General features: G+C 52.9%; 9 protein-coding genes across 9 annotated transcripts; 5 read left to right on the top strand and 4 right to left on the bottom strand.

Annotated features, from left to right (window-relative positions):
* Window positions 1–312: 312 nt before the first annotated feature.
* On the top strand, window positions 313–2,126 carry ALT_5327 (putative acyl-CoA dehydrogenase; the record flags this gene model as incomplete). Its single annotated transcript, XM_033555226.2, has 4 exons — window positions 313–439; window positions 504–766; window positions 839–1,580; window positions 1,633–2,126. 4 exons carry the CDS (start codon window positions 313–315, stop codon window positions 2,124–2,126), a joined length of 1,626 nt encoding a protein of 541 aa, XP_033411117.1.
* Window positions 2,127–3,131: 1,005 nt separating this feature from the next.
* spt5 (transcription elongation factor spt5) lies at window positions 3,132–6,529 on the top strand (the record flags this gene model as incomplete). The annotated part of the gene is made up of 5 exons (XM_033555225.2): window positions 3,132–3,236; window positions 3,298–3,561; window positions 3,625–5,105; window positions 5,160–5,896; window positions 5,955–6,529. 5 exons carry the CDS (start codon window positions 3,132–3,134, stop codon window positions 6,527–6,529), a joined length of 3,162 nt encoding a protein of 1,053 aa, XP_033411116.2.
* Window positions 6,530–7,066: 537 nt separating this feature from the next.
* Window positions 7,067–9,578, bottom strand: triA (mRNA triphosphatase; the record flags this gene model as incomplete). The annotated part of the gene is made up of 3 exons (XM_033555224.2): window positions 7,067–7,243; window positions 7,303–7,752; window positions 7,806–9,578. 3 exons carry the CDS (start codon window positions 9,576–9,578, stop codon window positions 7,067–7,069), a joined length of 2,400 nt encoding a protein of 799 aa, XP_033411115.2.
* Window positions 9,579–10,683: 1,105 nt separating this feature from the next.
* On the top strand, window positions 10,684–12,297 carry ALT_5330 (acyltransferase family protein; the record flags this gene model as incomplete). Its single annotated transcript, XM_033555223.1, has 1 exon — window positions 10,684–12,297. The coding sequence occupies one exon, from the start codon at window positions 10,684–10,686 to the stop codon at window positions 12,295–12,297; it is 1,614 nt and encodes a 537-aa protein (XP_033411114.1).
* Window positions 12,298–12,723: 426 nt separating this feature from the next.
* On the bottom strand, window positions 12,724–14,782 carry ALT_5331 (putative WD repeat-containing protein C17D11.08; the record flags this gene model as incomplete). The annotated part of the gene is made up of 4 exons (XM_033555222.2): window positions 12,724–13,142; window positions 13,197–13,271; window positions 13,326–13,929; window positions 13,994–14,782. The coding sequence occupies 4 exons, from the start codon at window positions 14,780–14,782 to the stop codon at window positions 12,724–12,726; spliced, it is 1,887 nt and encodes a 628-aa protein (XP_033411113.1).
* A 637-nt stretch (window positions 14,783–15,419) lies between these two features.
* Window positions 15,420–16,634, top strand: ALT_5332 (putative pantetheine-phosphate adenylyltransferase; the record flags this gene model as incomplete). The annotated part of the gene is made up of 1 exon (XM_033555221.2): window positions 15,420–16,634. The coding sequence occupies one exon, from the start codon at window positions 15,420–15,422 to the stop codon at window positions 16,632–16,634; it is 1,215 nt and encodes a 404-aa protein (XP_033411112.2).
* A 1,447-nt stretch (window positions 16,635–18,081) lies between these two features.
* Window positions 18,082–19,656, top strand: ALT_5333 (F-box domain protein; the record flags this gene model as incomplete). Its single annotated transcript, XM_033555220.1, has 2 exons — window positions 18,082–18,496; window positions 18,551–19,656. The coding sequence occupies 2 exons, from the start codon at window positions 18,082–18,084 to the stop codon at window positions 19,654–19,656; spliced, it is 1,521 nt and encodes a 506-aa protein (XP_033411111.1).
* A 396-nt stretch (window positions 19,657–20,052) lies between these two features.
* Window positions 20,053–22,737, bottom strand: ALT_5334 (putative regulatory protein Ral2; the record flags this gene model as incomplete). The annotated part of the gene is made up of 1 exon (XM_033555219.2): window positions 20,053–22,737. The coding sequence occupies one exon, from the start codon at window positions 22,735–22,737 to the stop codon at window positions 20,053–20,055; it is 2,685 nt and encodes an 894-aa protein (XP_033411110.2).
* Window positions 22,738–23,835: 1,098 nt separating this feature from the next.
* On the bottom strand, window positions 23,836–24,788 carry ALT_5335 (peroxiredoxin; the record flags this gene model as incomplete). Its single annotated transcript, XM_033555218.1, has 5 exons — window positions 23,836–23,866; window positions 23,925–24,337; window positions 24,393–24,485; window positions 24,571–24,679; window positions 24,766–24,788. 5 exons carry the CDS (start codon window positions 24,786–24,788, stop codon window positions 23,836–23,838), a joined length of 669 nt encoding a protein of 222 aa, XP_033411109.1.
* Between the last annotated feature and the right edge of the window lie 248 nt (window positions 24,789–25,036).

Below are 25,036 nucleotides of genomic sequence, written 5' to 3' on the forward strand. Positions count from 1 at the left end.
CATTTTTCATGCCATTTACTGGCTGTGCTGGATAGCGCAGGCATATCATCACTTCTCATCCTCATTATATCCTGGAGCTCCGAGGTGGAGGGATCCGCTCGTTGTGCCGAAATTCCTAGACCTATATCTATCCCCGAATCCTCTCTTCTTGTCTTACCCCGGATTGTTTTCCTGTCCCTCACTTTTTTGACCACACTCTGCCCCATACCCCAGATAGCTTGTTGATCTAACTGCGTGGGTTGCAGACATATATACACTAGGCTTGTATCTATACTTTCGTTTTGCTCATAACATTTGTTTATAAAGACAATCATGTCCAAAACATTCTCCAAGGACGACGTGGCGTCGCATAACAAGCCAGACAACCTGTGGGTTATCATCGATGAGGATGTGTATGACTTGACCAAGTTCCAGGACGATCACCCTGGTGGAAAGAAGAGTACGTCGTTGTCACATGCTAGAGTCGAAAAATAGCAGCACCGGCGCTGACAGTGCGCATCTAGTTCTCTCCCGAGTGGCGGGCAAGGATGCTTCGAAACAGTTTTGGAAATACCACAATGAGGGGATCCTGAAGAAGTACAAGGGCCAGCTGCAGATTGGTTCTCTAGATTCTAAGAAGGCTGCTTCTGCCCCTACTCCTGCTAAGAAGGAGGCGCCCCGGCCTCAAGCTGCAGCCCCGGTTGATGTCGCTGCTGCGAAGTCCGACGAGCCCCTGGAGCCTTACGGTGAACTGGTTCCCTTCGCGGACCCTTCATGGTACCAAGGTGTATGTTCTTTCTGCAAGTATCCTCCTTACTACGCTTTTGAAACGTCCCGCTGATCTTCTGAATGACTGCAGTACCACTCGCCCTACTTTAACCAAACTCACGCAGCCCTACGCGCCGAAGTCAGACAATGGGTGGAGACCGAGATTGAGCCCTACGTTACCGAATGGGATGAGGCCAAGAAGGTGCCCGACAGCATTTACAAGCAGATGGGTGAGAGAGGATACCTTGCTGGTTTGTTGGGGACCAAGTACCCCGCCCAACACACTCGCAACAGGGTCCAGTCGGTTGCGCCTGAGAATTGGGATCTCTTCCACGAGATGCTACTCACGGACGAATTGTCCCGCGCTGGCAGTGGTGGCCTGGTTTGGAACTTGATTGGTGGCTTCGGTATCGGTTGCCCGCCTCTGGTCAAGTTCGGCAAGAAGCCTCTGGTTGACAGAATCCTGCCTGGCATTCTGGCCGGTGACAAGCGCATCTGTCTCGCCATTACCGAGCCCGATGCGGGCAGTGATGTTGCCAACTTGACATGCGAAGCCAAGCTGTCTCCTGATGGCAAGCACTATATCGTCAATGGTGAGAAGAAGTGGATTACCAATGGTATTTGGTCTGATTACTTCACTACTGCTGTTCGTACCGGCGGGCCCGGCATGAACGGCATCAGTGTTCTCTTGATTGAGAGAGAGGCGGGTGGTGTCAGCACCAGACGGATGGATTGCCAGGGTGTGTGGAGCAGTGGCACTACCTATGTTACCTTTGAGGACGTCAAGGTGCCTGTGGAGAACCTGATCGGCAAGGAGAACCAGGGCTTCAAGGGTGAGTTGTTACCTCTAAGTTCCCCAAAACACAAATACTGACTACGTTCTAGTTATCATGACCAACTTCAACCACGAGAGAATTGGTATCGTCATTCAGTGTGTCCGGTTCGCTCGTGTATGCTACGAAGAAGCCATGAAGTACGCCCACAAGCGCAGGACCTTCGGCAAGAAGCTCATTGACCACCCTGTCATTCGCATGAAGCTGGCACACATGGCTCGCCAGATCGAAGCAACTTACAACTGGCTGGAGAACATCATCTATCAGTGCCAGTCGATGGAGGAGACCGAAGCGATGCTCAAGCTGGGTGGTGCCATTGCTGGTCTCAAGGCTCAGGCGACTACCACTTTCGAATTCTGCGCCCGTGAGGCAAGTCAGATCTTCGGAGGTCTCAGCTACAGCCGCGGAGGCCAGGGTGGCAAGGTTGAGCGCTTGTACCGTGATGTTCGTGCCTACGCTATCCCTGGTGGAAGCGAGGAGATCATGTTGGACCTCAGCGTGCGCCAGAGCTTGCGGGTGCACCAGATGTTTGGCATGAAGCTCTAGTTTTTCCTGGATATGAGATTGCAAAATACATAGATATCCACCTTTTGTTCTAGCTCTGTTCCAAGTTGCGCATTGCCTTTGATTCGCATTCCAGTCGGTGGGTTTGTACATATAGGAATATCAATTGATTCTACCTTTCCAGACCATGCCTGAGGAAGTACTCATGAACTCTTCATATGCTCGACAGTCAAGCCTTTGCAACGACCAGCTAAGATCCGATAAAATAATTTTTAAAAAAGTGGGTTATACTGCTAGACAATGCTTTATGCTTTTTAATGATGTAGAGAAGAAAGCTTAGATGTAATATGAATCTCGAAGTCCAGAGTTAAAAGATGTTGATGAATCCATCGACTGCTGTTGTGTTGCTGAGTTCCGACCGAGGGGACTCCGGGTGCGCATTGAAACCACAAGCGCAGTCACCCTCTGCTTATTGCGCTGCCACCTCAAAGTTCCCTCGCCTTGGGGCTCAAACCAACTCTTTCCCTGCCGATTCACGAAAGTAGCTGCTCGCACCATCAGACTCTGGTGGGCAGCTGTATACTTCACATTCTCTCACCTTTCAGACCGATTTTCCGTCCCGGAAAGGCAGGAACCCCATTTCGTCGCGGTCGCGGAGTCGGCGAACGAACGGGGAAGTTGCCGCTCAACTGTCTGGCCGATTTCGACACCCTGAGCTTTTGATCATTGTCCTTCTCGTACGGAGTACTCTGGACCTCGACCGGACGTTCTATTTTCCCGGTTGTGAGCTAGCCTACTTTCTATCTACATCAGTCGATACCCCCCGGTAGCAACTGTTTCCTCTTTGGATCTTTTCCCGCCCTTCGTCTACCTCGAGCTCGATTGTGGAATCACCTCGTTTCGCCTAGAGAGGAGATCAGTGCGATCTTGTGTTTTATTCTCGATATCGGGGATCAACTTACGGGCTCTCGACATTCATTGTGGAATTCTAGCGAATTTACTCAACGTGTCAGCCTCATTACAAACATCCACGCCACAACCTAAAACATGTCACGGAATTTTTTGAACGAGGACTTTGGGTCCGACGAAGAGGACGATGACTTTAATCCCGCGCCTGCGGAAGAGTCCGATGAGGAGGATGTCAAGCCACAGGTGCGTGTATACTAGATCTACTGGCTGGGATCGGTACAAACGCTCACACTCTTTGGAATAGTCTACGAGTCGCGGCCGGATTAACGAGCAAGAGGAAGACGAGGACGACCATGCCGATGTTAAGCCCGAGAGGGCCGGCCGAGAGGGGAGTGAAGATGACGTAAAGGAAGACGTTGATGCGGATGAGGCCGACGCTGGCGGTGAGAGAGATGAAGGAGACGACGAGGAAGAAGGTGAAAATGATGAGGAGGACGAGGAGGAGGAGGAGGAGGATGAGGACGACGAAGATGAAGATGAAGACGAAGATGAGCAAGACGTCTCGTCGGTAAGTGATGTGGCTTCCTTACCGAGCTGATGGCAGATCTAATCTTGGCTGTCTTACAATTAGGGCCGTCCGAGAAAACGAAGAAAGAGGTTGGGTGGCGTGCATGCTCTCATCGATACGGAGGCCGGTGTCGACGAGGAAGAGGACGAAGCTGAAGACGAGGAGGATGAGATGGAGTTTGGCGCAGAGATGCACCCGGATGATCTGGATGCGCTCCCCGCTGGCGCGGAGACAGACGACCGCCGGCATCGACAACTAGATCGCCAGCGTGAACTCGAGGCCAGTATGGATGCTGAGAAGCAGGCGCAGTTGCTCAAAGAACGTTATGGCCGAAACCGCGCCGCCGCCACCGATGCAGTCGTCGTGCCCAAGCGGTTGCTTCTTCCCAGTGTTGATGATCCCAGTATCTGGGGTGTCCGTTGCAAAGCCGGCAAGGAGCGTGAAGTCGTATTTGCGATTCAAAAGCGGATCGAAGAGCGCCCAGCTGGCTCTCGGAAACCCATCAAGATCATTTCCGCGTTTGAGCGTGGGGGTGCCATGAGTGGTTACATCTACGTCGAAGCGCGCAGGCAGGCTGATGTGATGGAGGCGCTGGAAGATATGTCAAACGTCTATCCACGGACAAAGATGATCCTGGTTCCCGTTCGAGAGATGCCCGATTTACTTCGAGTTCAGAAATCCGAGGAGCTCAACCCTGGCGGATGGGTTCGCATCAAGCGCGGCAAATACCAAGGCGACCTGGCCCAAATTGAAGAAGTGGACACAAACGGCTTGGAGGTTACAGTGCGCTTGGTCCCGCGGTTAGACTATGGCTTGAATGAAGACAGTGGAGCTCCTGTAGTCGACATCAAGAGAAAACGCCCAGGCATGGCTTCAGGAGGACCTCGGCCTCCTCAGCGGCTATTCAGCGAGGCTGAAGCGAAGAAACGACATGGAAAATACTTGTCAGCTACGTCTGGCTTGGGCGGAAAGTCGTGGAGCTACCTTGGTGAGACTTATATCGACGGTTTCTTGATCAAGGACATGAAGGTACAGCATCTTATCACGAAGAACGTCAACCCCCGTCTCGAGGAGGTTACGATGTTCGCTCGGGGCTCTGATGACGGTACCTCGAACTTGGACCTTGCATCACTTGCGGAGACGCTCAAAAACTCGACGGCCGAGGAATCATATCTTCCTGGTGACCCAGTCGAGGTGTTCCGAGGCGAGCAGCAGGGCTTGGTCGGTCGCACCACTTCGACTCGCGGAGACATCGTTACCTTGCAAGTAACTGAAGGTGAATTGGCCGGGCAGACGATTGAAGCTCCAGTCAAATCTCTTCGCAAGCGCTTCAGGGAAGGTGACCATGTCAAGGTCATTGGCGGCAGTCGATACCAGGATGAGCTGGGTATGGTGGTACAGGTCAAAGACGATACTGTGACACTGCTCAGTGACATGAGCATGCAGGAAATTACCGTCTTCAGCAAGGATCTCAGGCTCTCTGCCGAGACTGGTGTCGATGGGAAGTTGGGCATGTTTGATGTGCATGACCTTGTTCAACTAGAGTAAGTTCTCTCTTACTGGGTTAATATGTTCTTTATTCGCTGATCTTGTCCCAGTGCCTCCACTGTTGCTTGCGTTGTCAAGGTCGATCGTGAATCGTTGAGGGTTCTAGACCAGAACGGGTCTATTCGCACTGTCCTTCCGTCACAGGTCGCAAACAAGATTACGCCACGTCGAGATGCGGTGGCCACCGATCGCAATGGTGCTGAAATTCGAATCGGCGATACTGTGCGGGAATTGTATGGAGACCAGAGGAGCGGCGTCATTCTTCACATTTATCGCTCGTTCCTGTTCTTGCACAACAAAGCACAGGCAGAGAATTCAGGTATCGTCGTGGTCCGTACGACCAATGTTGTCACTGTGTCTGCCAAGGGTGGCAGATCCACTGGGCCTGACCTCACCAAGATGAATCCTGCGCTGATGAGAAACGGCATTCCTGGTGCTTCAATGGGGCCCCCCAAAAGTTTTGGCCGTGACCGGTTGATTGGCAAGACTGTTCAAGTGCGCAAGGGGCCGTACAAGGGTCTAGTTGGTATTGTGAAAGATTCGACAGATGTACAAGCGCGTGTGGAGCTTCACTCTAGAAACAAACTGGTGACGATTCCGAAAGACGTACTCAGCGTCAAGGATCCTGTCACCGGCCAAACGCTGGATATGTCTCGAAAGGGAGGTCAGCGTGTGCCATATGGTGCTTCCGCAGCGCCGCCATCCGGATGGTCAGGCGGACGTACTCCTATGGCAGCGGCAGATTCATCCAGAACGCCTGCTTGGGGTGGTGCCTCCTCGGCTCGAAGTAAGTGTTTCTCTGATACCGTTTTATGGTGGAAAGTTTGGGGCTAACTAGTATTTAGCACCCGCTTGGGCAGGCATCAGCGGTTCTCGCACGCCAGCATGGAAGATGGATGGATCGCGCACATCGAACCCCTACGATGGGAGTCGAACCGCATACGGAGGCGCTGGCTCACGCACACCAGCCTGGAACGCCGGCGCACGAACACCCTACGACTCCGGCTCTGGATCGAGTGGCTTTGATGCATTTGCAGCAGGCTCACGAACGCCAGCTTGGGGCGGAGCGAACGCCGGCGGCCGCACACCGGCCTGGTCTGCAAGCTCCTCGGCTGAAAGCGGGAATAGAGATTCTCGCGGCTACGACGCTCCCACTCCCGGTGGGGCCTATTCCGCTCCCACCCCAGGGGCATATACCGCACCAACCCCGGGGGCCTCCGCACCTACGCCTGGAGCCTGGGCTGACAGCGCCCCGACACCGGGGGTTTTCAATGCACCGACCCCCGGCGGCCTCTCAGGTCGTCCGTACGATGCACCCACGCCGGCGATGGGTGGTGCGGCGGCGACCCCGGGCGCAGGAGTATATGGGGACGGTGAGGATGGCGGGCCTCGCTACGACGAAGGAACACCCAGCCCTTAGAGCATGCTTTCAGCGCACAAAAAAGGCGAATCTTTTGGAATGTATTTTACGTTGCCGGTTTTATTTCTTTTTTTTTTTTTTTTTGCTTATCTTTTCCCAAATACAGATGGACAATGTATAATGCGTGGTCAGTCAGTTCACTTCATACTTCGATAGTTGTATTTTAGACATATACAAACAGGGGGACTCAATATCATGTACACCTGGTCAAATTGAAGATAGATTGTAATCAGCTGTAAGGGCCTCGATCTATATGCTGGCCTTGAATGAAGTCACAAGGGCAATGAATATTCGACATGTCGTATCAGTCATATCATGTCACGATTTCAGGCTCTTTCCGTTACTCGTCGACCTGGCCATTAAAAATAAAACTAGAAGGGATATATACTAACACAATCGAGAAGGCTTAAGGCAATTCCATCCGAGGAGGAGGAGGAGTAGTAGTAGTAGTAGTAGTCTGTATTTCTTCTACCTGGAAGGGGAAGGTGTAGTAGCGATGATACGTGGTTTTGAAGCCTGCCGACCTGGCATGGAATATCAAGAAGGCGGCGGCACCGCACGCGCCAGCACGCGGATGTTATCCACAAATCCCTTGACCAGATCTTCGTATTGATTCTGCGGGTCACCGGCCATGGCTAGCTGGCCCTGACGGCGGATCTCGGCGGCGGAGGCCTCGATCTCGAGTTCGTGTTCGAAGTCGCCTTTGCTAGGGGGCTGGGTCATCGTCAGAACGGGTTCAGGAGTAGGGGACAGGTGCCAGAAAAAAGACTTACCTCTGATTTGGCAACCTGGGTCAGATCGATCTGGTATGCCAAATGTCTGTAGCTCATGCGGTCTTTGCTTCTGTCTCCGCCGCGGCCGCCTCGGCTGTCTACCATGGGGAGATGGCTGACGTCGCCTTCGTAGCTCATTTCGAGGTTGACGCTTACTCGCCAATCGACGCTTGTGCGCGGACTGTGCACGTCCATGTCTGCAATGCGGCATTTGACGATCTTAGCGAGGACCTCGCCAGTGCGCTGATCGACCGTGACGCGGACCTTCGGTTTATGACGGGGATTGAGGTTCTGTCTGATGACTGGCGGAAGCTCGGATGGGGAGATTTCATAGAAAGTGTCTCGCTCTTTCTTGTGTGCGTAGGATAAGGGAATTCGGCCCTGGTTTGTTTGAGGCATAGATGCTTTCACGGCTTCGTTGAGAAAGTTGTTCATCGCCCGATGTTGTGACTAAATGGCTTGTTAATTAGGTGGCTCAGGGTAGACGTAGAACTGGTACTCACAAGTGTCATTGAGCTTTCGAATGCGGTCCGAAAACGAGGATTTTCCTTGTTAATGACGCTTTCCGTTAAAATAGGGAGGCTGAGTCTCTCGCCGCGATCCATGTCGATAAGGTGTCCTAACTTAGCTTCCACCTCGATGATGGCACCCTGGCCTGCCGCAGCTGTGCCGGCGGGTGCGGCAGTAGCATCGTTCCGGAGCACTACGTGTTGGAACAAAAAGTCGCACACCAGCTTGGTAATTTCCTCGTGAGGTATAAACCCGGTGATCGAGGGCTCCCATGGCCCTAGGCTTCCTACTGGGAGAGCCGGAGCAGCCGGCGCCGGGGGTAACCGGGCGGCTGGAGGGCCGTTCACAGGTGGGGTTTCAGACTTGGTCACAGCTGTTGCGGCGGTCGAGGGCGCGACTGTAGCGGGTGGCGCTTGTGAAGGAGTTGACTGTCGGCGTGCTTTGAAGGGATTCCGGGGCGAGTCTCTGAGGTGTTTGGGAATCGGTGGGAGTGGGTTTGGGATCATCGGGCATCGTCCTTTGGTGCGAACTGACCGCTGAGCGAAGATTGGGGGCTCAATATATCGTCTTCTTCTCCGCTTCGCAGGACGTTCACTCGAATCGGAATTGAAGTCGGGAGTAACATCCATCTTAGTCGGAAATGCGTCTCCGGTGAGGGATGCGTTGGGCTTGAACGACTGGGATGAGGGCGAGCTGTTTGTTTGAGACGTCGTTGGCGCAGTACGAGCGTCCACAGGAGCAACTGGCGATTGCGACATATTCATAATTGACGCTGTGGAGTTCTCTCTCGTTGCGCCGTCTCCGATGCGACTGCTCTGAGCTGCAAACCTCTGCTCGGAAGTTGAGGTCATGCTTCCTTGTCGGGATGCTGCAGGATAGGCAGTCTTGGGGCTCACGCTTTCATCCGATGCTCGCCTGTCAACCCCTGGAGGAAATTGTCGCGGGGTCAGCTCCCGGTGCCTTGAATCCTGACGCGAAGCTCTTGGCATCGAAGTTGGAGACATGTGGACTTGGGAATCCGGGCCAACCCAAGGGCTTGAGCCATGGTGTGATTGGGAGTCATGGCCGGAGGATTGAGGACGTGTGGACGGCGTTGTTTGACGCGGTAGAGATGTGGTAGCGGATGCTCGCGGAGTACCAGGCAACGACCCATGCGCGGGGGGTGAGAACAGTTGTGATGGATGCGACTGCGAAGCAGCTGAGGAAGGACTTTCTCTGGGTGGGAATGAGTGGTTGGTTGCGGGTGGAGGGGAGAGGACAGACTGGATGGACTGGGTTCGCTGCTGCGCGAAATACGACTGCTGCTGTTGCTGCTCCGGGAAAGGGCCCGCAGAACTCGCGGGTTGCGGGGTGTATGGAGAGGCCAATGGTGCAGCCGCGTTATAACCGGCGGCCGCAGAATAGGAGTCACGCGAGACGGAGGAAGCAAATGGAGGAGCTGGAGGGGGCGGACTCTGCCCTCGTTGGGATTGCGCACCGGCGCTCAGCGCAGAAGCCGAATGATACTGAAAAGGCGATTGTATTGAGCCATAGGAAGACGATCGCTCTGGAGACGCATGAGGCCTCTGCAATGGAGGCGGCTGAGGGGGCTGTTGTTGGAACCCGGGAGGATGGGAAGGCGACGAGGGCGAGGGCGATGCGGTGACATTTTGCGCTTGACGTGGAGGATACACAGATTCAGTTCGAGAAAGCGACTGCTGCGACGGAGCAGGGGCAGCATCAGAGGTGCCAGTGGCATCGCTATTCATGATCGTGCGCAAATCCATAATGGCCAATATTCACTAGAAGACACTGAGGCGAGGAAAGGGCAAAATAAAGAAGATGAAATGACCCAGCCAGACATCCAGATTAAAAAGTTATATAAATAAAAAAACAGGGGCTCCGACGTCGCAATCGGATGCGTCGAGGGGCCACTGTTCTTTGTCTTGTTCGAAAGGAAAGGAGGGGAGGAAAGAGGAATTGAGAGGGGGATACGGATGAAAGTAAAGGAATGACTCTGGCGCCTTTTGTAGGGACGGTTGGATTGGATGTTGAGGATAAATTCGGACAACAAATGTGCGATGACGACGGAGATGGAGATGGAGATGGAGTGGATGAGACGGAGAGAATTTGGAGAAGCCCGAAAAAGTTTGGCTGGTTTGGTTGACCCTGCTGCTGCTATGAGAGCGATGGACAACGAGAGCTGTCGCATCTCCTGACTACTTCGTATCGAATTGATTTTCTCTGAGCAATTCCTGAAGATATCCAGTAGATTTATCAATCCACAGGGAGTCCCATAAGTCTTCGTTTCTCCCTGTGTCCTCACCATGGATCGGAGCTGAGTTGCGGACAGGATTGGTGATCGGCGCCAGTTGACGACTGGAACTTAAAAGAGGCTCTGTCTGATTTGTCCTCTTCCCTCTCTCTACTCCAACTCTTCCTTTGCTATCAATCACTCTCTCTCTCTCTATTCAGTCATTCCTTTGCCCCCTAGCTATCTTTCTTTCTTTTTCACGTTATATCGGTGATACACAAGAGGTGAGAGTCTCTCGACCCTCTAATTTCAGAGATCATGCGACTATTCTAACAATTGAGGCTCTGTGTCCAGAATGTCTACCCGTTTGCTTCAGCGCATTGTCGATTGATGGACTCTTGAAGGAACACATCTGCATCTTAAATATACCCATTTTCGCGTACTGTTGAATACCTTAAAGCGAACGACTTGGTTCGAACGTTGTTTCCCGATTATTTCAAACGACTGGATCGTTCTGAATCGCCTTGTCGATCTGATTGCGCAATCAGACCCCATACCAGTGCCCACCTCTGTATGGAGCACCGGCTCTCCCTAACGTCTTCGCACAAACTCATACCTGATACAAACATTCTCACGATATGTCGCTGACTGACAATGACACTCGGCCTTCTCCTGCGATCCATGAGATTCCCCTCGATGACCTAGAATCAGGCCCCTATGGAAGCAAGTCGTCCTTCAACTGGACAAATCTATCCGACTACACCCCCACCCATGTGCTCGCACGTCCTGATCGGCTGTCGTCACACGTACAGCACGTCTCAGATCACTGGCAGGAATATTTTGATCGTTGGCTTAAAAGATTGGGCATCGCGCTCACACCAAGCTATCTGCAACATCTAGTGGGTGGGGAGCCTCCCCAGCCCACGAAACTCCATGCGATCGCGGCGCTGGATGGCTTGAGAGGCTGGGCCTGTCTGCTGGTCTTCAATTTTCATTTTCTCTTCACCTACACATGGAAAGTCGCAGTGGGGTGGGGCTTCAATAATGAGAACTATGGGATCCTTCACCTTCCTATCGTTCACCTACTGGTCTCCGGCCACATCATGGTTGCTATCTTCTTTGTGATTTCGGGATATGTGCTATCCTACAAGCCTCTGAAGATGATCCGTACTCGCTCCTGGGAGCAAACATTGGCGACTTTGGCGTCCTCGACCTTTCGTCGCGGTCTCCGGCTGTACATCCCCTCTATTGTCGGTATCGTTCTGGTCTTTGTTGCCGTCCGTCTCGGCGTCTACAACTACTCGCTTAAAGTCCTCAATGAAGGACACACCGTCCTCGGCACGAACGAGCAGCATCCTCCGCTGATGAAGTCCTTTACCAAGCAATTATGGGACATGTACCTCACGGTGGTGCACCTCATGGACCCTTGGAACTGGGCGCTCTACTACAACTATTACAACCCACACCTGTGGACGATTCCAGTGGAGTTCCGGTGCTCGATTGTCCTCTTCCTTACCATCATCGCAACCTCGCGCGTCACAGCCGTTGCTCGCCTCTCCCTGGTTAGCGGCCTAGTCTGGTTCTGTATGCGCTGGGGCCGGTGGGACGTCGTCCTGTTCCTGTCCGGCATGCTCATGGCTGAAGCCGATCTGATCAACGGTACCTGGGAGCGCCCATCCGCAGACGAGAAACCCATGCACCTCACCCGGCCCACCCTCTCCCGCCTCTCAAGGCGCAAATTCTGGATCGCCCTCTTCATCTTCGGCCTCTATCTCGGGTCCGCTCCGAACACAGGCTACAAGTGGACCCCGTTCTACACGTGGACGTGGAGAATCACCCCCAAGACCTATCCCGAACCCCACCGCTTCCCGCAGACGCTCGGCGCAGTCCTGATCGTCTTCAGCATAAACCACTCCAAGGATATCCAGAAGCTCTTTGTTAACCCACTGTCGCAATACCTAGGCAAAATCTCCTTTGCCTTTTACATCGTCCACGGCCCTATCCTGCATTCCCTGGGCTACTCGCTCATGCCGAATATCTGGAAAATCACCGGCAAGCAGACAGATTTCCAGTACTGCCTGGGTTTCTTCATCGGGTGGCTCATTTGCTTGCCCGTTTCCCTCTGGGCAGGCGACATCTTCTGGCGCGCCGTCGACATCCCTAGCGTCAAATTCGCCCGGTGGGTGGAGGATAAAGTGCTTGTCAAGATGACCGTGCAGCAGAATTCAACGCCGAACGCACATATTCGCTAGCACATTAATGCTGTCTTTCAATCTAGCCACTGATCGGCTGTTGCATTTTCAATTCCCGAACCGCTTGGTCTGCTTTTTCCCTTTTGCACTGTACATATTACATACCTACCTGGAGTAGAAGTAAATAGACTTAGATTGGAGGAATCTCTATATACCCTCTTGAATTTTGCCTCACATGAGCGCTCACCCTGTTACAGTCAAGGTCTGTATGTTTTCACTGATTCAATTCAGTCAATCGTTCAATCATCACTCGTCCAGTTCGCTCCATATACCGGCATGCATGACTTCATTTTTCATCACCCGTCGGATAGAACGATAAGCAAGGCAAACCAAGACTCAAGAAAGATGAGAAAGTAAGGAAAAAGGAACAAAAGGGGAATAAGTAGTAGTTGTCTAGAAGCAAAAGATCGCTTATCCGTCCCCATCTCATAATGCAACTCCCCACACGCCTCGGCCTCCACAAACTCCTAACCAATCCCTCGGGTGACCGGAGCTGGTCGTCCCCCCTTGAGGCGACCAGCTAAGGTTCGAGACTTCATAATCGCATTGCCAGGCCGCAGCTGGCCCTCGTTCGGATGTGGTTGACGGTGTGCCTGGGTTGTGCACAACGGGGGGCACAGGTGCGGCATTGTGCTGGTTGATCAGATCCCACAGGAGGACAAAGCAGTCGTCTGCACCGGAGGCGAGGACACCCCGTCTGTTGGGGGACCATTCGACGCAGTTGATGGGTGCGGAGTGGCCTTTGAGTTCGAGGATGGCTTGGCCCGGCTGCCGGACATCAAGCACGCGGACGATGTTGGAGTCTTGAGAAAATGTTGCTAGGAGATGAGCGTCGTGCGGTGATGCTGCAATTTGTGTTTAGTATGGTCTGCATCGTGCACGCGCCTAAGAATACACACCTGCAATACGTAAAAGAGGCGGGGGCCAGACGGAATTGGAGGGAGCTGAAGGGCTACCGTTTCCAGGGCTCATTACTACAGAAGGCTCGTGTCAGCATGACTCCATCCAGGATAATGTGGACGAAATACATTTGTCATTCTTCTCAGTCGGCTCGTAGATAATCGTGCTGTGCTCCAGGCTGCGCAAGTCGAACATGCGCACACTACCATCAGCGCCGCAGCTAACAAAGACGTCGACGCTATTCGCACAGAATCGAACGTCATATACCTCCTTGTCGTGCGCGATCAGCTGTGTTTTGGCTGTAAGCGTAGGAATGTCCCAGATTGTGCATGTCGTGTCGATGCTCGAGGTGATGATCAAGCTGGGAGAGATCGTATTCCAATCGAGAGAGGTGATAGGGGCAGTATGTTCGGGAGACTTTGAATTCGATAGCAATGCTAAGGGGGAAAGCTTGGCAGTCGGGGGATCCCGCTGATTTGCAGGACGTGTGATCGAGTTGGAGCTATGCAAGGGCTGGGTAGTGGGTAATGACCACAGTCGTAGGTGGTCGCCGGACGTCGCAAGTAGGTCCGTCGATTGCTTCTGGGATGAGGGCGGCTCCCAGAGGATTCTCGTGACGGGATAAGAATGTGTGGCTTCCGCGGTTTTGACATACTCTATTTTCATGTCTCCCGGCGCGAGATCTGGTGTATCCGGGTCTGGTTGCGTCAAATGGGTATCAATGATTTGTATCTGGATTCTAGTCAGCAGTTGAATGAATCCAAACGATGACGAAGCATGTAGAACATGTCCCTACATAGTTGTGGTTGTCTTCCAAGTAGCTTCCTAGTGCGATCTTGCCGCCCAAGGAGCCCGAGCTTCCTGAAATTGGCCATTTACACCAATCCATTGCATATACGGGCCAAGGAGCGATGTAGTTGCTGTTCGTTGGAACCTGAGTATCTCCATTAATTGGCGGCATGCTCGGACTGTGGAGTGCGTCGCTCAGAAGATCCCCTGACGGACGTATATCGGCCAACCCAAGCGGGGAGTATTTCGCTCCTTGCGGAGTATGAGGCTGGAAACCCGCGCCAGGTGATGATGCATATCTGGAATTCTCTGTCACTCCGTGCGATCTATATTTGGGTTGCTCGAGGTTTGAAGGACTGGATCTGGAATGACCGTGCGAATTGACCATGCCCGAACGGGGGGTCGTCGGTGGCTGTTGTTGTGGTGGCTGTTGCGATGCCTGCGGTTGCAGCTGAGTAGACAGTTGAGTAAGCGTTGGGAGCGCAGAAGGCGCTGTGTTCATAGACACTGCTGGAGGACGGTTCACGTTCCCTGGTTGAAGTGCTCCTGGGAGAGCACCGCTGCCACTGCTGGTACCGGCCCCATAGTGACTTGGTTGGGCGCTCGAAGGCTGGACGTTGATGGAAGGGAGATTGTTCATTGGGGGCTCAGTAGCTGCCGATAATTCGTGAGACATGGATTGGCGCTGCATATTTGCACTGGTCTGGGCCCCGGACGGGATATGAAGCTCCTCTGGCTGGCGGCTATAGACGGTCGTCCGTCGAGAGGGCTCGTAGGGTTGCGCGGGGTTTGACATGCTGTTGCAGCTCAGTCGTTGAGGAATCCGTGAAGAACGTCTTTCCCGGTACGCAACGTTCTTGCGCTACAACCAAAGCTCCCACTAGGTTCTCGCCGGTGACTAGTTCTGAGAGCATGGTAAGCAGATGACTTTACCGTGAAGAGAGGGAGAGAGAGACATGTACAGGTAGGAGTATGGAGCTCCGACCGCACCAAGCCTATGTGTTGCAGTATGGGATCATATCAGAGAAAAATCACCTTGGTAGTGTTTCACAAGCACATCATGGAGTGTACGAAGAAACCCACAGGGACCGTAAAGAAAAGCTGAATGGCAACGACTGGGCAGCAACAGGTCGAGGATGAGACACGCCAGAGTCGCCGGAGGAGTCTCGTGCTGCTGAGTCAGCCGTGATGATGAGTTGAGTCTCTCGAAGGAGACATGACCGACGGCCATACTTCTCCTGCTCGGAGGTAACACAGGACTTGCGTTCCTGTCTTTTAGTTCTCTGCTATTCGCTGGTTCAAGAAGTCTATTCAAAAATGTTCAGTTGAATTCCTCAGCATATATAACCCCCCAGCGTGTATCATCTGTCGCGCTATCTCCGTCTTCCTTTTGCGATCTTCCCCTCGTCTAACCCCCCGCAATTCCTTTCAGAATGGCTTCCGATGACGGTCCCCAGGAGATCGCAGCTCTGCTGCTTCTCCCTCCTCCCCCGGCTGTCAAGTTTGAACAATTCAAAGATGCTTATGAACCGACCTTGTCTACTGTTTTTTCCAAACTCTGCAAGACGCTTAATGGCGTTAATAGCATTGCAATTCTAGACATCGCTATTTCCATACCGGGTCTACTTTCACGAAGCTCTCAACCTCGGGCGAAGATCTTCCCAAGCCTTCAACATTACTTGGCAAATATCTACAGGCTGATCGGAATTGTCAGCGCGGAGCACAGCATTGAGCTGGATGCCCCTGGTGGCATTGATGCTCGGGTAATCTTTATTGATTTCCCAACAACCTCGGCAGAGGATCGTCAGACTCCACGACATGGACCGATCCTCGATTTGCCATCGCTGGCGAATTCTTCGCGACTATGGGACTGGATCTACTATCCTGGAAACGAAGCAGGTCAGCAGCTAGCAACAGCGTTTGATAGTATCTATTCGAAGAACAAAGATCCGAACGCTGGTTCTTTGCATTCACTCTCAAATCAACCCGACTGGCCCTCTCCCACGACATTGATAGTCCCCGAAGTTAAGGCTCAATCGCCGCATTATTCAGTTGCCGTAGGGGGCACATTTGATCACTTCCATATTGGACATAAGCTTCTCCTCACTGCCACTGCGTTGGCTCTGGAACCCGTGGAAGAGTTTGATCCGATCCCTGAGCGACATCTGACTGTGGGCGTTACAGGAGATGCATTGTTGAAGAACAAAAAGTATGCTGAATTTCTGGAGAGCTGGGATGACCGATGTCAGAGCACCTCGTCCTTCCTTTTGGCCATTATGGACTTCAGCCGTCCGGAAAAAAGTGCGCCGCGCATTGAGCGGGTATCACAGCCGGGTCCCAACGGCCATTATGTGCTAATGAAGGTCCGTTGTGGCTTGACGCTGAAATTGGTACAAATCACGGACCCGTTTGGACCCACGATCACCGATGAAAGCATCGATGCTCTCGTGGTGTCGGCGGAAACTCGCTCGGGAGGTGCAGCTGTCAATGACGAGCGAGCGAAGAATGGGTGGAAAAGCCTCGATGTCTTCGAGATAGATGTCTTACATTCTGGGGAGGTTCCCACAACCGATGGCGAAAGCTTTGCGTCGAAAATAAGCAGTACAGATATCAGACGGCGTCGTATGGAAATGGCCACGGCTCAGTAACTAGATTAGTTATGTTAATCAGCCAGACTCTGAGAACCTACTTGGACTGAATATCCTGCTTTCAAGACCTTCAGAGACGAGGACGTTCCGAAGGACAGATGACGAATTGCGGCGCTGTTAAACTGGAAACCGGAGTTTCGTAGATAGGCACCTGACAATGTCTATGTCCTATGGAGCATGGAAAGAGCAGTTCTGATCAATATGGCTCAGAAGGGGTCTGAGTGACCGAGTGTTGACCTTAGCTGCCTTAGTGCCTTCCCCCATGCTTGCCGGGAAAAAGAGGAACTGTCGTCCTCATTGTCTGACGATATCCCTCCTTGATTCATTCTGTAGCATGATGGATTGGATTCCACAGGAAAGACTCAAAACGCGAGAGACTTATTTTCTGACGGAAATCGAGTGGCTGATATGGATTCTTTTCCCTCTTTCTTCTGAAGCCAGATTCAGCGGGTCGGTCAGGATTGTTAGGGAGGACAGCAATGGCATTGTCCCACCATAACCTCAACCCCGTTGTGCATGAAATCTGCCGTGGTGTTGCTCCTCGACGCGCTTCCAGGACTAATAAAAGGCAGAGAATCGTCACGCTGATTTTCCCACCGGTCACAGAAACAACCCAGACCTGCAGCTGATAGCGCGGTGATTCGTTTTCTGCTGCCCAGGGGCGGGGGTGGGCGTCTGCAGCACAGAGTTGGACTAAGGGCGACGACGGCCTTAGCAGAGATCCTGACTCGGCCGGCTGTTTCTTCTGTCGCATCATCGGATCAATCATTATTCTTATGATCACTTCCGTCTTCTTCTTCCCCTCCTGGACTCCTTTTAGTCCTGCCAACTCATCGGGACTCCTCTCAACTCCCAGCCACTCGTCCTCCGTCTCTGCCAAATCTCCTGCAGGTTCGCGCTGGATAACCGCATGCCTTTTCAATCATGTGACTGCTGTGTGCCAGTCAGCGAACCAATATCCAGTCGTCCTTGAGGACCGGGAAATTTTGATGACAGAAGGGCATGCAGGGTAGAAGTCCACCATAAGTGTCACTATTGTTGACGATGATCCCAGTCGAACGGGCTGGTAGTCCGGCTGGATTGCTCTAACCCTCGTCAGACATGTCAACTTGCTGCATGCACGCAGTGGCATCTGCGGCGTCTGTCTGCTCTCCAGCCTAGACAAGACTGACACTGCAAGAGAAGCATGCATTCCTTCCCTCGTCGTCTTTACTCTTTCGGTTTTCTTTTCTTTTTCTGGTTTTTTTTCTTTTTATCGTTGGCGTCTTTCTCTCTGGTCCTTCCTTTTCCCTGATCTTGGAGTCTTTTCTTATTCCCATTATATATACCCAAATCGATCCCCATGCTGACTCTTCGCGCATTATCGAGCAAGTCGCGCAGCCGCTTGCAACTCATTTTGTACTAGGCTTGATTTCCGTGTCACTGCGACTCGTCACAGCAGTTGAATATGCGGCTGCCTCCTTGTGCGAACAGCATGAACGACGCGCGACATATTTGCGACTTGGCGGACGAATTGCTCAGTGAAATCCTCTCGTTCCTCCTAGAGTTGGATCCTCCGATAAAAGGAGCATCTCAGACGTACTATCAGCATAACTCGCAATGCACTGGTGATGCGCGCATTCATTTGTATGGGGAGAAGTCCGACTTGGATCGATTCAGACTTGTATGCAAGAGATTCAGGCGAATCGGCGCTCCAAGGAAATTCCGTCGATTTGTCCTGCGGTTTTCGCGGAATGAATTTGGACGATTGGAAGATTTCTTGACTATGCAACTAGCCTGTCATGTGAGGTATTTCACTTACATGGTGCGACCATTCTATTCAGAAAACGGTACAGTAACTGAAGATTCTTCGACGCCAACAAGTATTGAAGAATGCTGATGATTTCCAGGCTGGCCGTTAATCTTGACTGAAATAGAAAAGACGGATCCTTCACTATTCAACACAGTCAAACATCGGTTGCAGGACCAACAACAGATCGTCCAGGAAAACCAGGATCTTCTCTTGCTGCGGCGTGCAATAGCGTCGTTTTCGGGTCTTCAGCAGGTCAAACTACTGAGATTACAGGACGAGGCGGACGAGATATTAATGGGACACACTCAAGGGCGCCCGATGGAACGATCAACCATTCTGGAATGGGAGCCCGCTTGCACTCGAGCAGTCACAAATCTGGCGATTTCTCTTCTGGAATCAAGTTGTAACTCCATTCGCTTTGTTGGGCCTCAAATGAGTTCCGATTCCATGATCAGGCTACTGCAAACTCCTCCCATGATGTTCTCCGCCTTGGGCGAACGATTGCTGAGCCTGGATATCACCTTCCAGTCGTACACTGGGATGGCCACTGCAATGTCAAAGGTGTCTAGCGTCTTCCATGATTTCTTCCGGGCGGCTCGAAATCTGACTGCCGTCCATTTCGGAGTTCCTGGCAACGGATCTGTATTTCTCCCGGTAAAACAGATGTTTCATCGCGTCCAATGGAAACGGCTCCAAACTGTCAGCCTGCAGGGTTGGTGCCTGGATGCAGACGACATCATCACAATAGTCCTTCAACACAAGCGACAGATTCGTGACATCAGGCTCATCAATGTGCACCTTCGAGACGGACGCTGGCGGGACGTGTTAGCCTGCCTCTGTGAAGAGACGGAGCAATTGGAACGTATAGACCTGCGCGAAATCGACTACGTCAGACAAACACAATCCGCCGACCACACGAACGGTAGCAGTAGCAGGCATAGTAACGGCAACGGCGCTGGAGTTAGTATTATAGAGGCCATTCCCGCGCTCTCCCTCGTGTCCAATCTGCCCTCTGGCCCTCCCCAGCCAGTCACCTTTGACGACGATTACATGTCATTAGCTCCGCGAGGAACATTGAGGCGATCAATACCAAAGGCGACCATGCAAAAGCTGCGCACTCTGACAGTCGACGAGCTCGGGGACGACGGACTCGCAGTCAAGCGTGAACAGATCTTCCTCTGGGAAGCGTGGGTTCTTTCAAGTTCACAAATGTCTTTTTCGAGGCAGTGATGTCTGTCTTTTCTTTTTCGCCCTCATTATTGACGATCTAGCACAAAGTCTTGTATTGTATTTTCCTATCCCTGAATTTTACTTGAAGGATTGGTGGAGGCTGTCTCATTTCCAAAGCTCTATGTTCATATTTGTTCCTAGCATGCAATTGAGATTGTTAGGTGATAGAAGGTTAGGATCATTATGCATTTTCTGTTCAAGCGGAGTGGGAGATAACACCGAACGTGTCCATCCATACGTTAGTAGACCGGACCGGCTATCACTGGTCACAAGTCAAGCGAGAGACGAAACCAGCTATCTAGATGCGGGCACAAAAACACAATGCATTCTATATACTTGTACTCGATCATCGTCGCACATACCAAAAACTCAACACAACAGTAGAAGCAATCAGACCTATACCCCAGAAGCGGCACTCTGATCTACAGCAGTCGCAGGCAGAGACGTCAAACCACCGGAGCTTCCGGGTTTAGCATTGCGTTCTCTCATCAGTCTTCGGCCCTCCATGAGGCCGCGGAGGCCCCGCTTCTGAAGACCGATGACACTACTCAGATCGCCCGTCCAGATCTCCCTGTTTGGCCGGAGCTGGGCGTCTGTGTCGCGGCGGACGCGGCGCGGACGGGACTGCGACTGCGACTCGCTACCGGTGAATTCGGAGTCCGAGTGGTCGTAGCTCGAGGCGGAGGTGGCGGTGCTGGCGTTGCTGATGGAGTCTTCGCGGTCGCGGTCGGTGCGGTGGTGACTGCGGCCGAAGAGGTTGGTGTTGATTCGTAGCGGGATACCGCGGGAGGAGGGCGCGCTGGTGGCGCCGCCGCCGCTGGTGACAGAGGTGGTGCCGTGTTCGGTGTCGGAGGAGTCGGAGGTGAGGTGGCTGTTCTGCGAGGCGTCGGTGCCTGTGGTGGTGCCGGCGCCGGCGCTAGCGGTTTCACTGGCGGCCGCGTGTGCGCCATTCAATGCCTCGAGGGTGCCGCCGGGCCCGCTGATGAAGCCGGTGCCTCTGCCGCCGCCGGCCGCCATGGCGGCTGCGTTGAAGACGGCGGCGGCGTTGCGACCGTCGAGGATCTGGTGGAGTCGTTCGACGGTCGCCTCGAGGAGGCCGTCTACCTGGTAGGGGCGAGCGAGTTGAAGCAGGGAACAGAGGATTTGGGGCGTGCAGAGGGAGGATCCGACGGGTGGGAGCGATGAGGTGTACAAGTAGTAGACGAGGACTCGGACGGTGAGGAAGGTGTGGGGGAGGTACAAAACACGCGGTCGAGAGGTAGGGGTCAAGGTATGAGCAGAGGGTATCTCAAGGTTCGCTAACAAAGATTTGGAAGGGTTCGAGTGGTTGCTGACAAGGGTGCTGGCGCTGGAGTAGGAACTGTTTTGTCCTATCGAGGGGGTTATGGTGATGCTTGAGTTTCGACTGGGGTACATCGGGATCGCTCCACGCAGGGTTGCCGTGTCAGAAACACCAGTGTCGGATGACTCCCGAAGAAGTTGGATGAAGTAAGGGCCCCATCGCCGAGAAAGAATCCGCGAGTTGACGGGAATCCGCTCTCCGCCAGCTGCTTGAAGCTCCATGTCGGCCATTTCAGGAAGAGACTGGGCAAGTTTGCCCAGCTCGTCAGAAGCGGGCGAGAACGGCCTTCCACCCGATGTCAACTGAGTCAACTTGTGTTGTAGAGACGCAGGAACTGAAGGCGCACTGTGGGAGATGTACCCGGAAGTGGGCGCGGTTCTGCATGGATTGTTGTACAAACCGAAGGCCTCCAACTCGACCATGCAGACATGAGAGAAGTTGATTCGACGGTGGTTGTAATCCTCGACCAGACTCCGCTTTCGGTGTCCCAGAACCACAAAAGTATTCCGTCTCGCCCATAGCACTCCACGGTTCCAGCTGCCATGACCAAACACAGACCCTCCGGCGTCAATCCGACCCCATGTGAGAGTCTTCAGGTCGAGCGCCCAGAGCGCATACTCCTGCTTGGAAGAGGTCAAGTAGGTACCGCTGACAACAAAATGGCCGTTGATCACACCGCCGTTGGGGAATCTCAAGCCAGGGGGCGATGCTGCACTGTGCATTGGCTTCTCAATCAAACGACCGTCCGGCAAACGCACCTGGAGCTCCAGCTTGACATCTAGGAAGTTGTAGTTGGAATAAATCAGCATGGGACACCCTTCCACTTCCGATTCCTCCACCGGCTCCTGCGATTCCTGGTCGGCGGCAGCAGACCCGATGTCTGCCACATTCATTCCGATCAACGGCGCAACGACACTGCGATAGGCGCCGCAGCTTCTTCCCAGAGAGCTTGTGTTCGTCCACTTCAAGCTGCGGAGGTTGAACACACTGATCTGCTCGATATAGTGGTTCGAACTATCCTGTCCTCCTACCACTACCATCTCGGCACCGCCAAATCCATCAATGTCGACTCCAATGGTGCCCTGATGGGGGTTGGATGATGCGGGGTTATGGTGAATAGCGGAGAGTGGAGCACTAGCGGAGGTGAAAAAGGCGCTCGACGGAAGGATCGTCGCACAATGAGCGTATCGACCCTGAGGTGAGTCTGTAGCGGGGACTCTCGTCCATGTCCGAGACGGTACGTCGAAGATGTGAATATCTGACATCACGACAACTTCCGGTTGCGCTTCCTGCCCTGACGCGCCATTGCTCGCAGACTCCTTGGACGCATTCGGTGCAGGCGACATGCCTCCATAACAGACCAGCTTATTATCACCAAGAGCACATACGCTGTGAAAATACCGCGGGCGTGGGATATCGCCGGTGGCCTCGATTTTTGTCCAGTGCCGCCGGATCAAGTCCAGCTCATATAGGTCCGATGTCAGCTGCGGGCGAGTCTTCGATAGAACGCGGCCTCCGAACACGTAGAGCTTGTCGCCGAGGATAGTGGTGGTGGCTCCCACCAGCGGGTGTGGTTCTCTGCCTGTCGTGCGGCGTACATTGCAGACTAATCCCGACAAATTGATCGGTCCGGCTGTAGATGGCGGCGGTTGATATCCTGGAGAGGCCCCAGACGTGGAGGGTTCATCCCTGCCCGTATCCATGTAACCCAAACTTGACTGACTTCTTGACATCATCATGAACCCGATTCGAGCGAACGGCCGGCCTGATTTCGTCTTCTCCGTGTTCTACCCTCTTAATGTCGATTCGTTCCCTCAGTAGGTACTAGGTATCTCAGAAGTTTTATTTCAAAATATTTCCAGCCCGTGGTACATGAGTCGCGAAAACAACCAGGTCACATAACACTTTCGAAACTCCGGCCGGTCACAGCGATCGAATGGAAAAATGGAGAATCGACGTCAAACCGCAGAGAGAAAACACAAATCGGTCCTCGTCCAGATCGTCACCGGGACCTCTTTCTGCGTAGATCAGGGGCGGGCGGGCACTGGCAGGCAAGTGAGTGGGACGGGGGCTGGTCGTTCCCCGCCCTTACTCCCCGGGAGGATTCGAAACAGAGCTGGAGGTTGGCGAAATTGCTGGTCGAAAATATTGCAATCCAAGTTGCGTTCGGGATTCTGAGTCTAATAAGATGGAAACCGGTCAGCAGAAAGAAGCGATGTGGAAGGAAGAGGGGGCCGACGAAAGTGATACGGTACTACTTTAGTGTTGTGCGGGCTTCGAAGCGGTCGCTCGTTCAAGTGGTCCAGGCAGTCAGGCACCGCCGCCGATCCAATGATATATGGATGAAGAACACTGTGGGGATGCTATTAGCTTCTGTCTATTTACGTACTACTGTTAGTTGGTCGATTTGGAGAGCCCGAAACACCACTCACAGGCATTGCCAAACATCTCAAATGAACGACGACAGGTTTGTGCCATGTGACTTTATGATTTCAGATCCTCGGATATCTCTCGCATGGGTACGTATTATTAATATGAGACCCAGAAGCATAGGGTCGAATGCATTTCCTCAGGCACCGCACACTAAATACGAACAACTAACCCTCTGACTATACGCAAAGAAAAATACACTGATATGTGAAGATTGATACTGTTGTCGAGAGGTCCAGCTTATTCATTAAGCAAATGTATGTATTTAGTTGAGCGAGGTATCAAAAAATAGAAGCAAGATCATTTGACAAAGTCATGGCCATCATGTTCCGTTCCTTTTGGTAGAACTCCAGCTTTTCATGCCGCTGCTTCTCTACTCCAAGGAGGCAAGTGAATCGAGTAATAGATTACTCCTTAAGAGTGGTGAAGCGCAGGTAACTATACCATTTGATTAGCATGACTCGTTCATGTTGCGTCCAGGAAAGACAAGACTTACGGCTTGACCTCACGAATATCGCCAAACTTCTTCTTAGCATCCTCAGTGGAGACGGGAGGGGGAATGATGACATCGTCACCGGGGAGCCAGTTAATGGGGCACGTAACGCCGTGCTTGTCGGTGGTCTGGAGGGCATCAACCACACGGAGAACCTCGGCGGTGTTACGGCCGGTGGAGGCGGGGTAGGACATGATCAGACGGATCTTCTTGGCGGGGTCAATGATGAAAACGGAGCGGATAGTGAAAGCGATGCCCTTCTCGTCGACGTTGGTGGTGTCCTGGTAGTCGACCATGTCGTACAGGTGGGCAATCTTGCGGCTGGGGTCGGCAATGATGGGGAAGGTGAGCTTGGAGCCATTGACCTCGTCAATGTCCTTGATCCAGGCCTTGTGGGAGTCGGTGCCGTTGGCGCTCTAGCGGAATGTCAGCGAACCTATCCATGACTAGGGGTGACGTGATTCAGCTTACGAGACCAATCAGCTTGACGTTGCGGGCAGCAAACTCGGGCTCGAGCTTAGCGAAAGCGCCGAGCTCGGTGGTGCAGACGGGTGTGAAGTCATCCTATTCCATTGGTGATCAGTTTGGTTTCTTTCCATCGATTTGACCATCCTTGCGTGCGGTGATCTGGGAGATTGGGGGTACTAACAGGGTGGGAGAAGAGGATGGCCCAGCTGTCGCCAATGAACTTGTGGAAAGAGATGGGACCGTTGGAGGTCTCAGCCTCGAAGTCAGGGGCAGTAGAGCCGAGACGGAGACTGTTGGAATGAGGGGGGATGTTCAGTATATGATTCTCAAGAACACAGGGTTTTTGGAAATAGTCATTCTATGCAGGCACACTTACGGAGCAGCACGTTCCTGGGCCATTGTGACTGTGTATGGAAGAGATGGAAGATGGAGGTATAGGTAGTAAGCTTAGGGTGATTGAGCAGAGAGTGAGAGATGGAATGGGAAGACGAACTCGACAAGGATGAGTGAGATTTATCAGCTAGAAATAGTCGTCCACTCCCCTATACCAAACGGCGAACAGCCAAATGATACCCCTCTAGATCGTCCTCTTACAATGCTCCATGGGCAAATCACAGCGAGGCTCCTGTATCTCCGCGATCACGCAA

The sequence above is a fragment of the Aspergillus lentulus genome, assembly GCF_001445615.1.
Source record: "Aspergillus lentulus DNA, contig: Alt09, strain: IFM 54703, whole genome shotgun sequence".
Lineage (NCBI taxonomy): Eukaryota > Fungi > Ascomycota > Eurotiomycetes > Eurotiales > Aspergillaceae > Aspergillus > Aspergillus lentulus.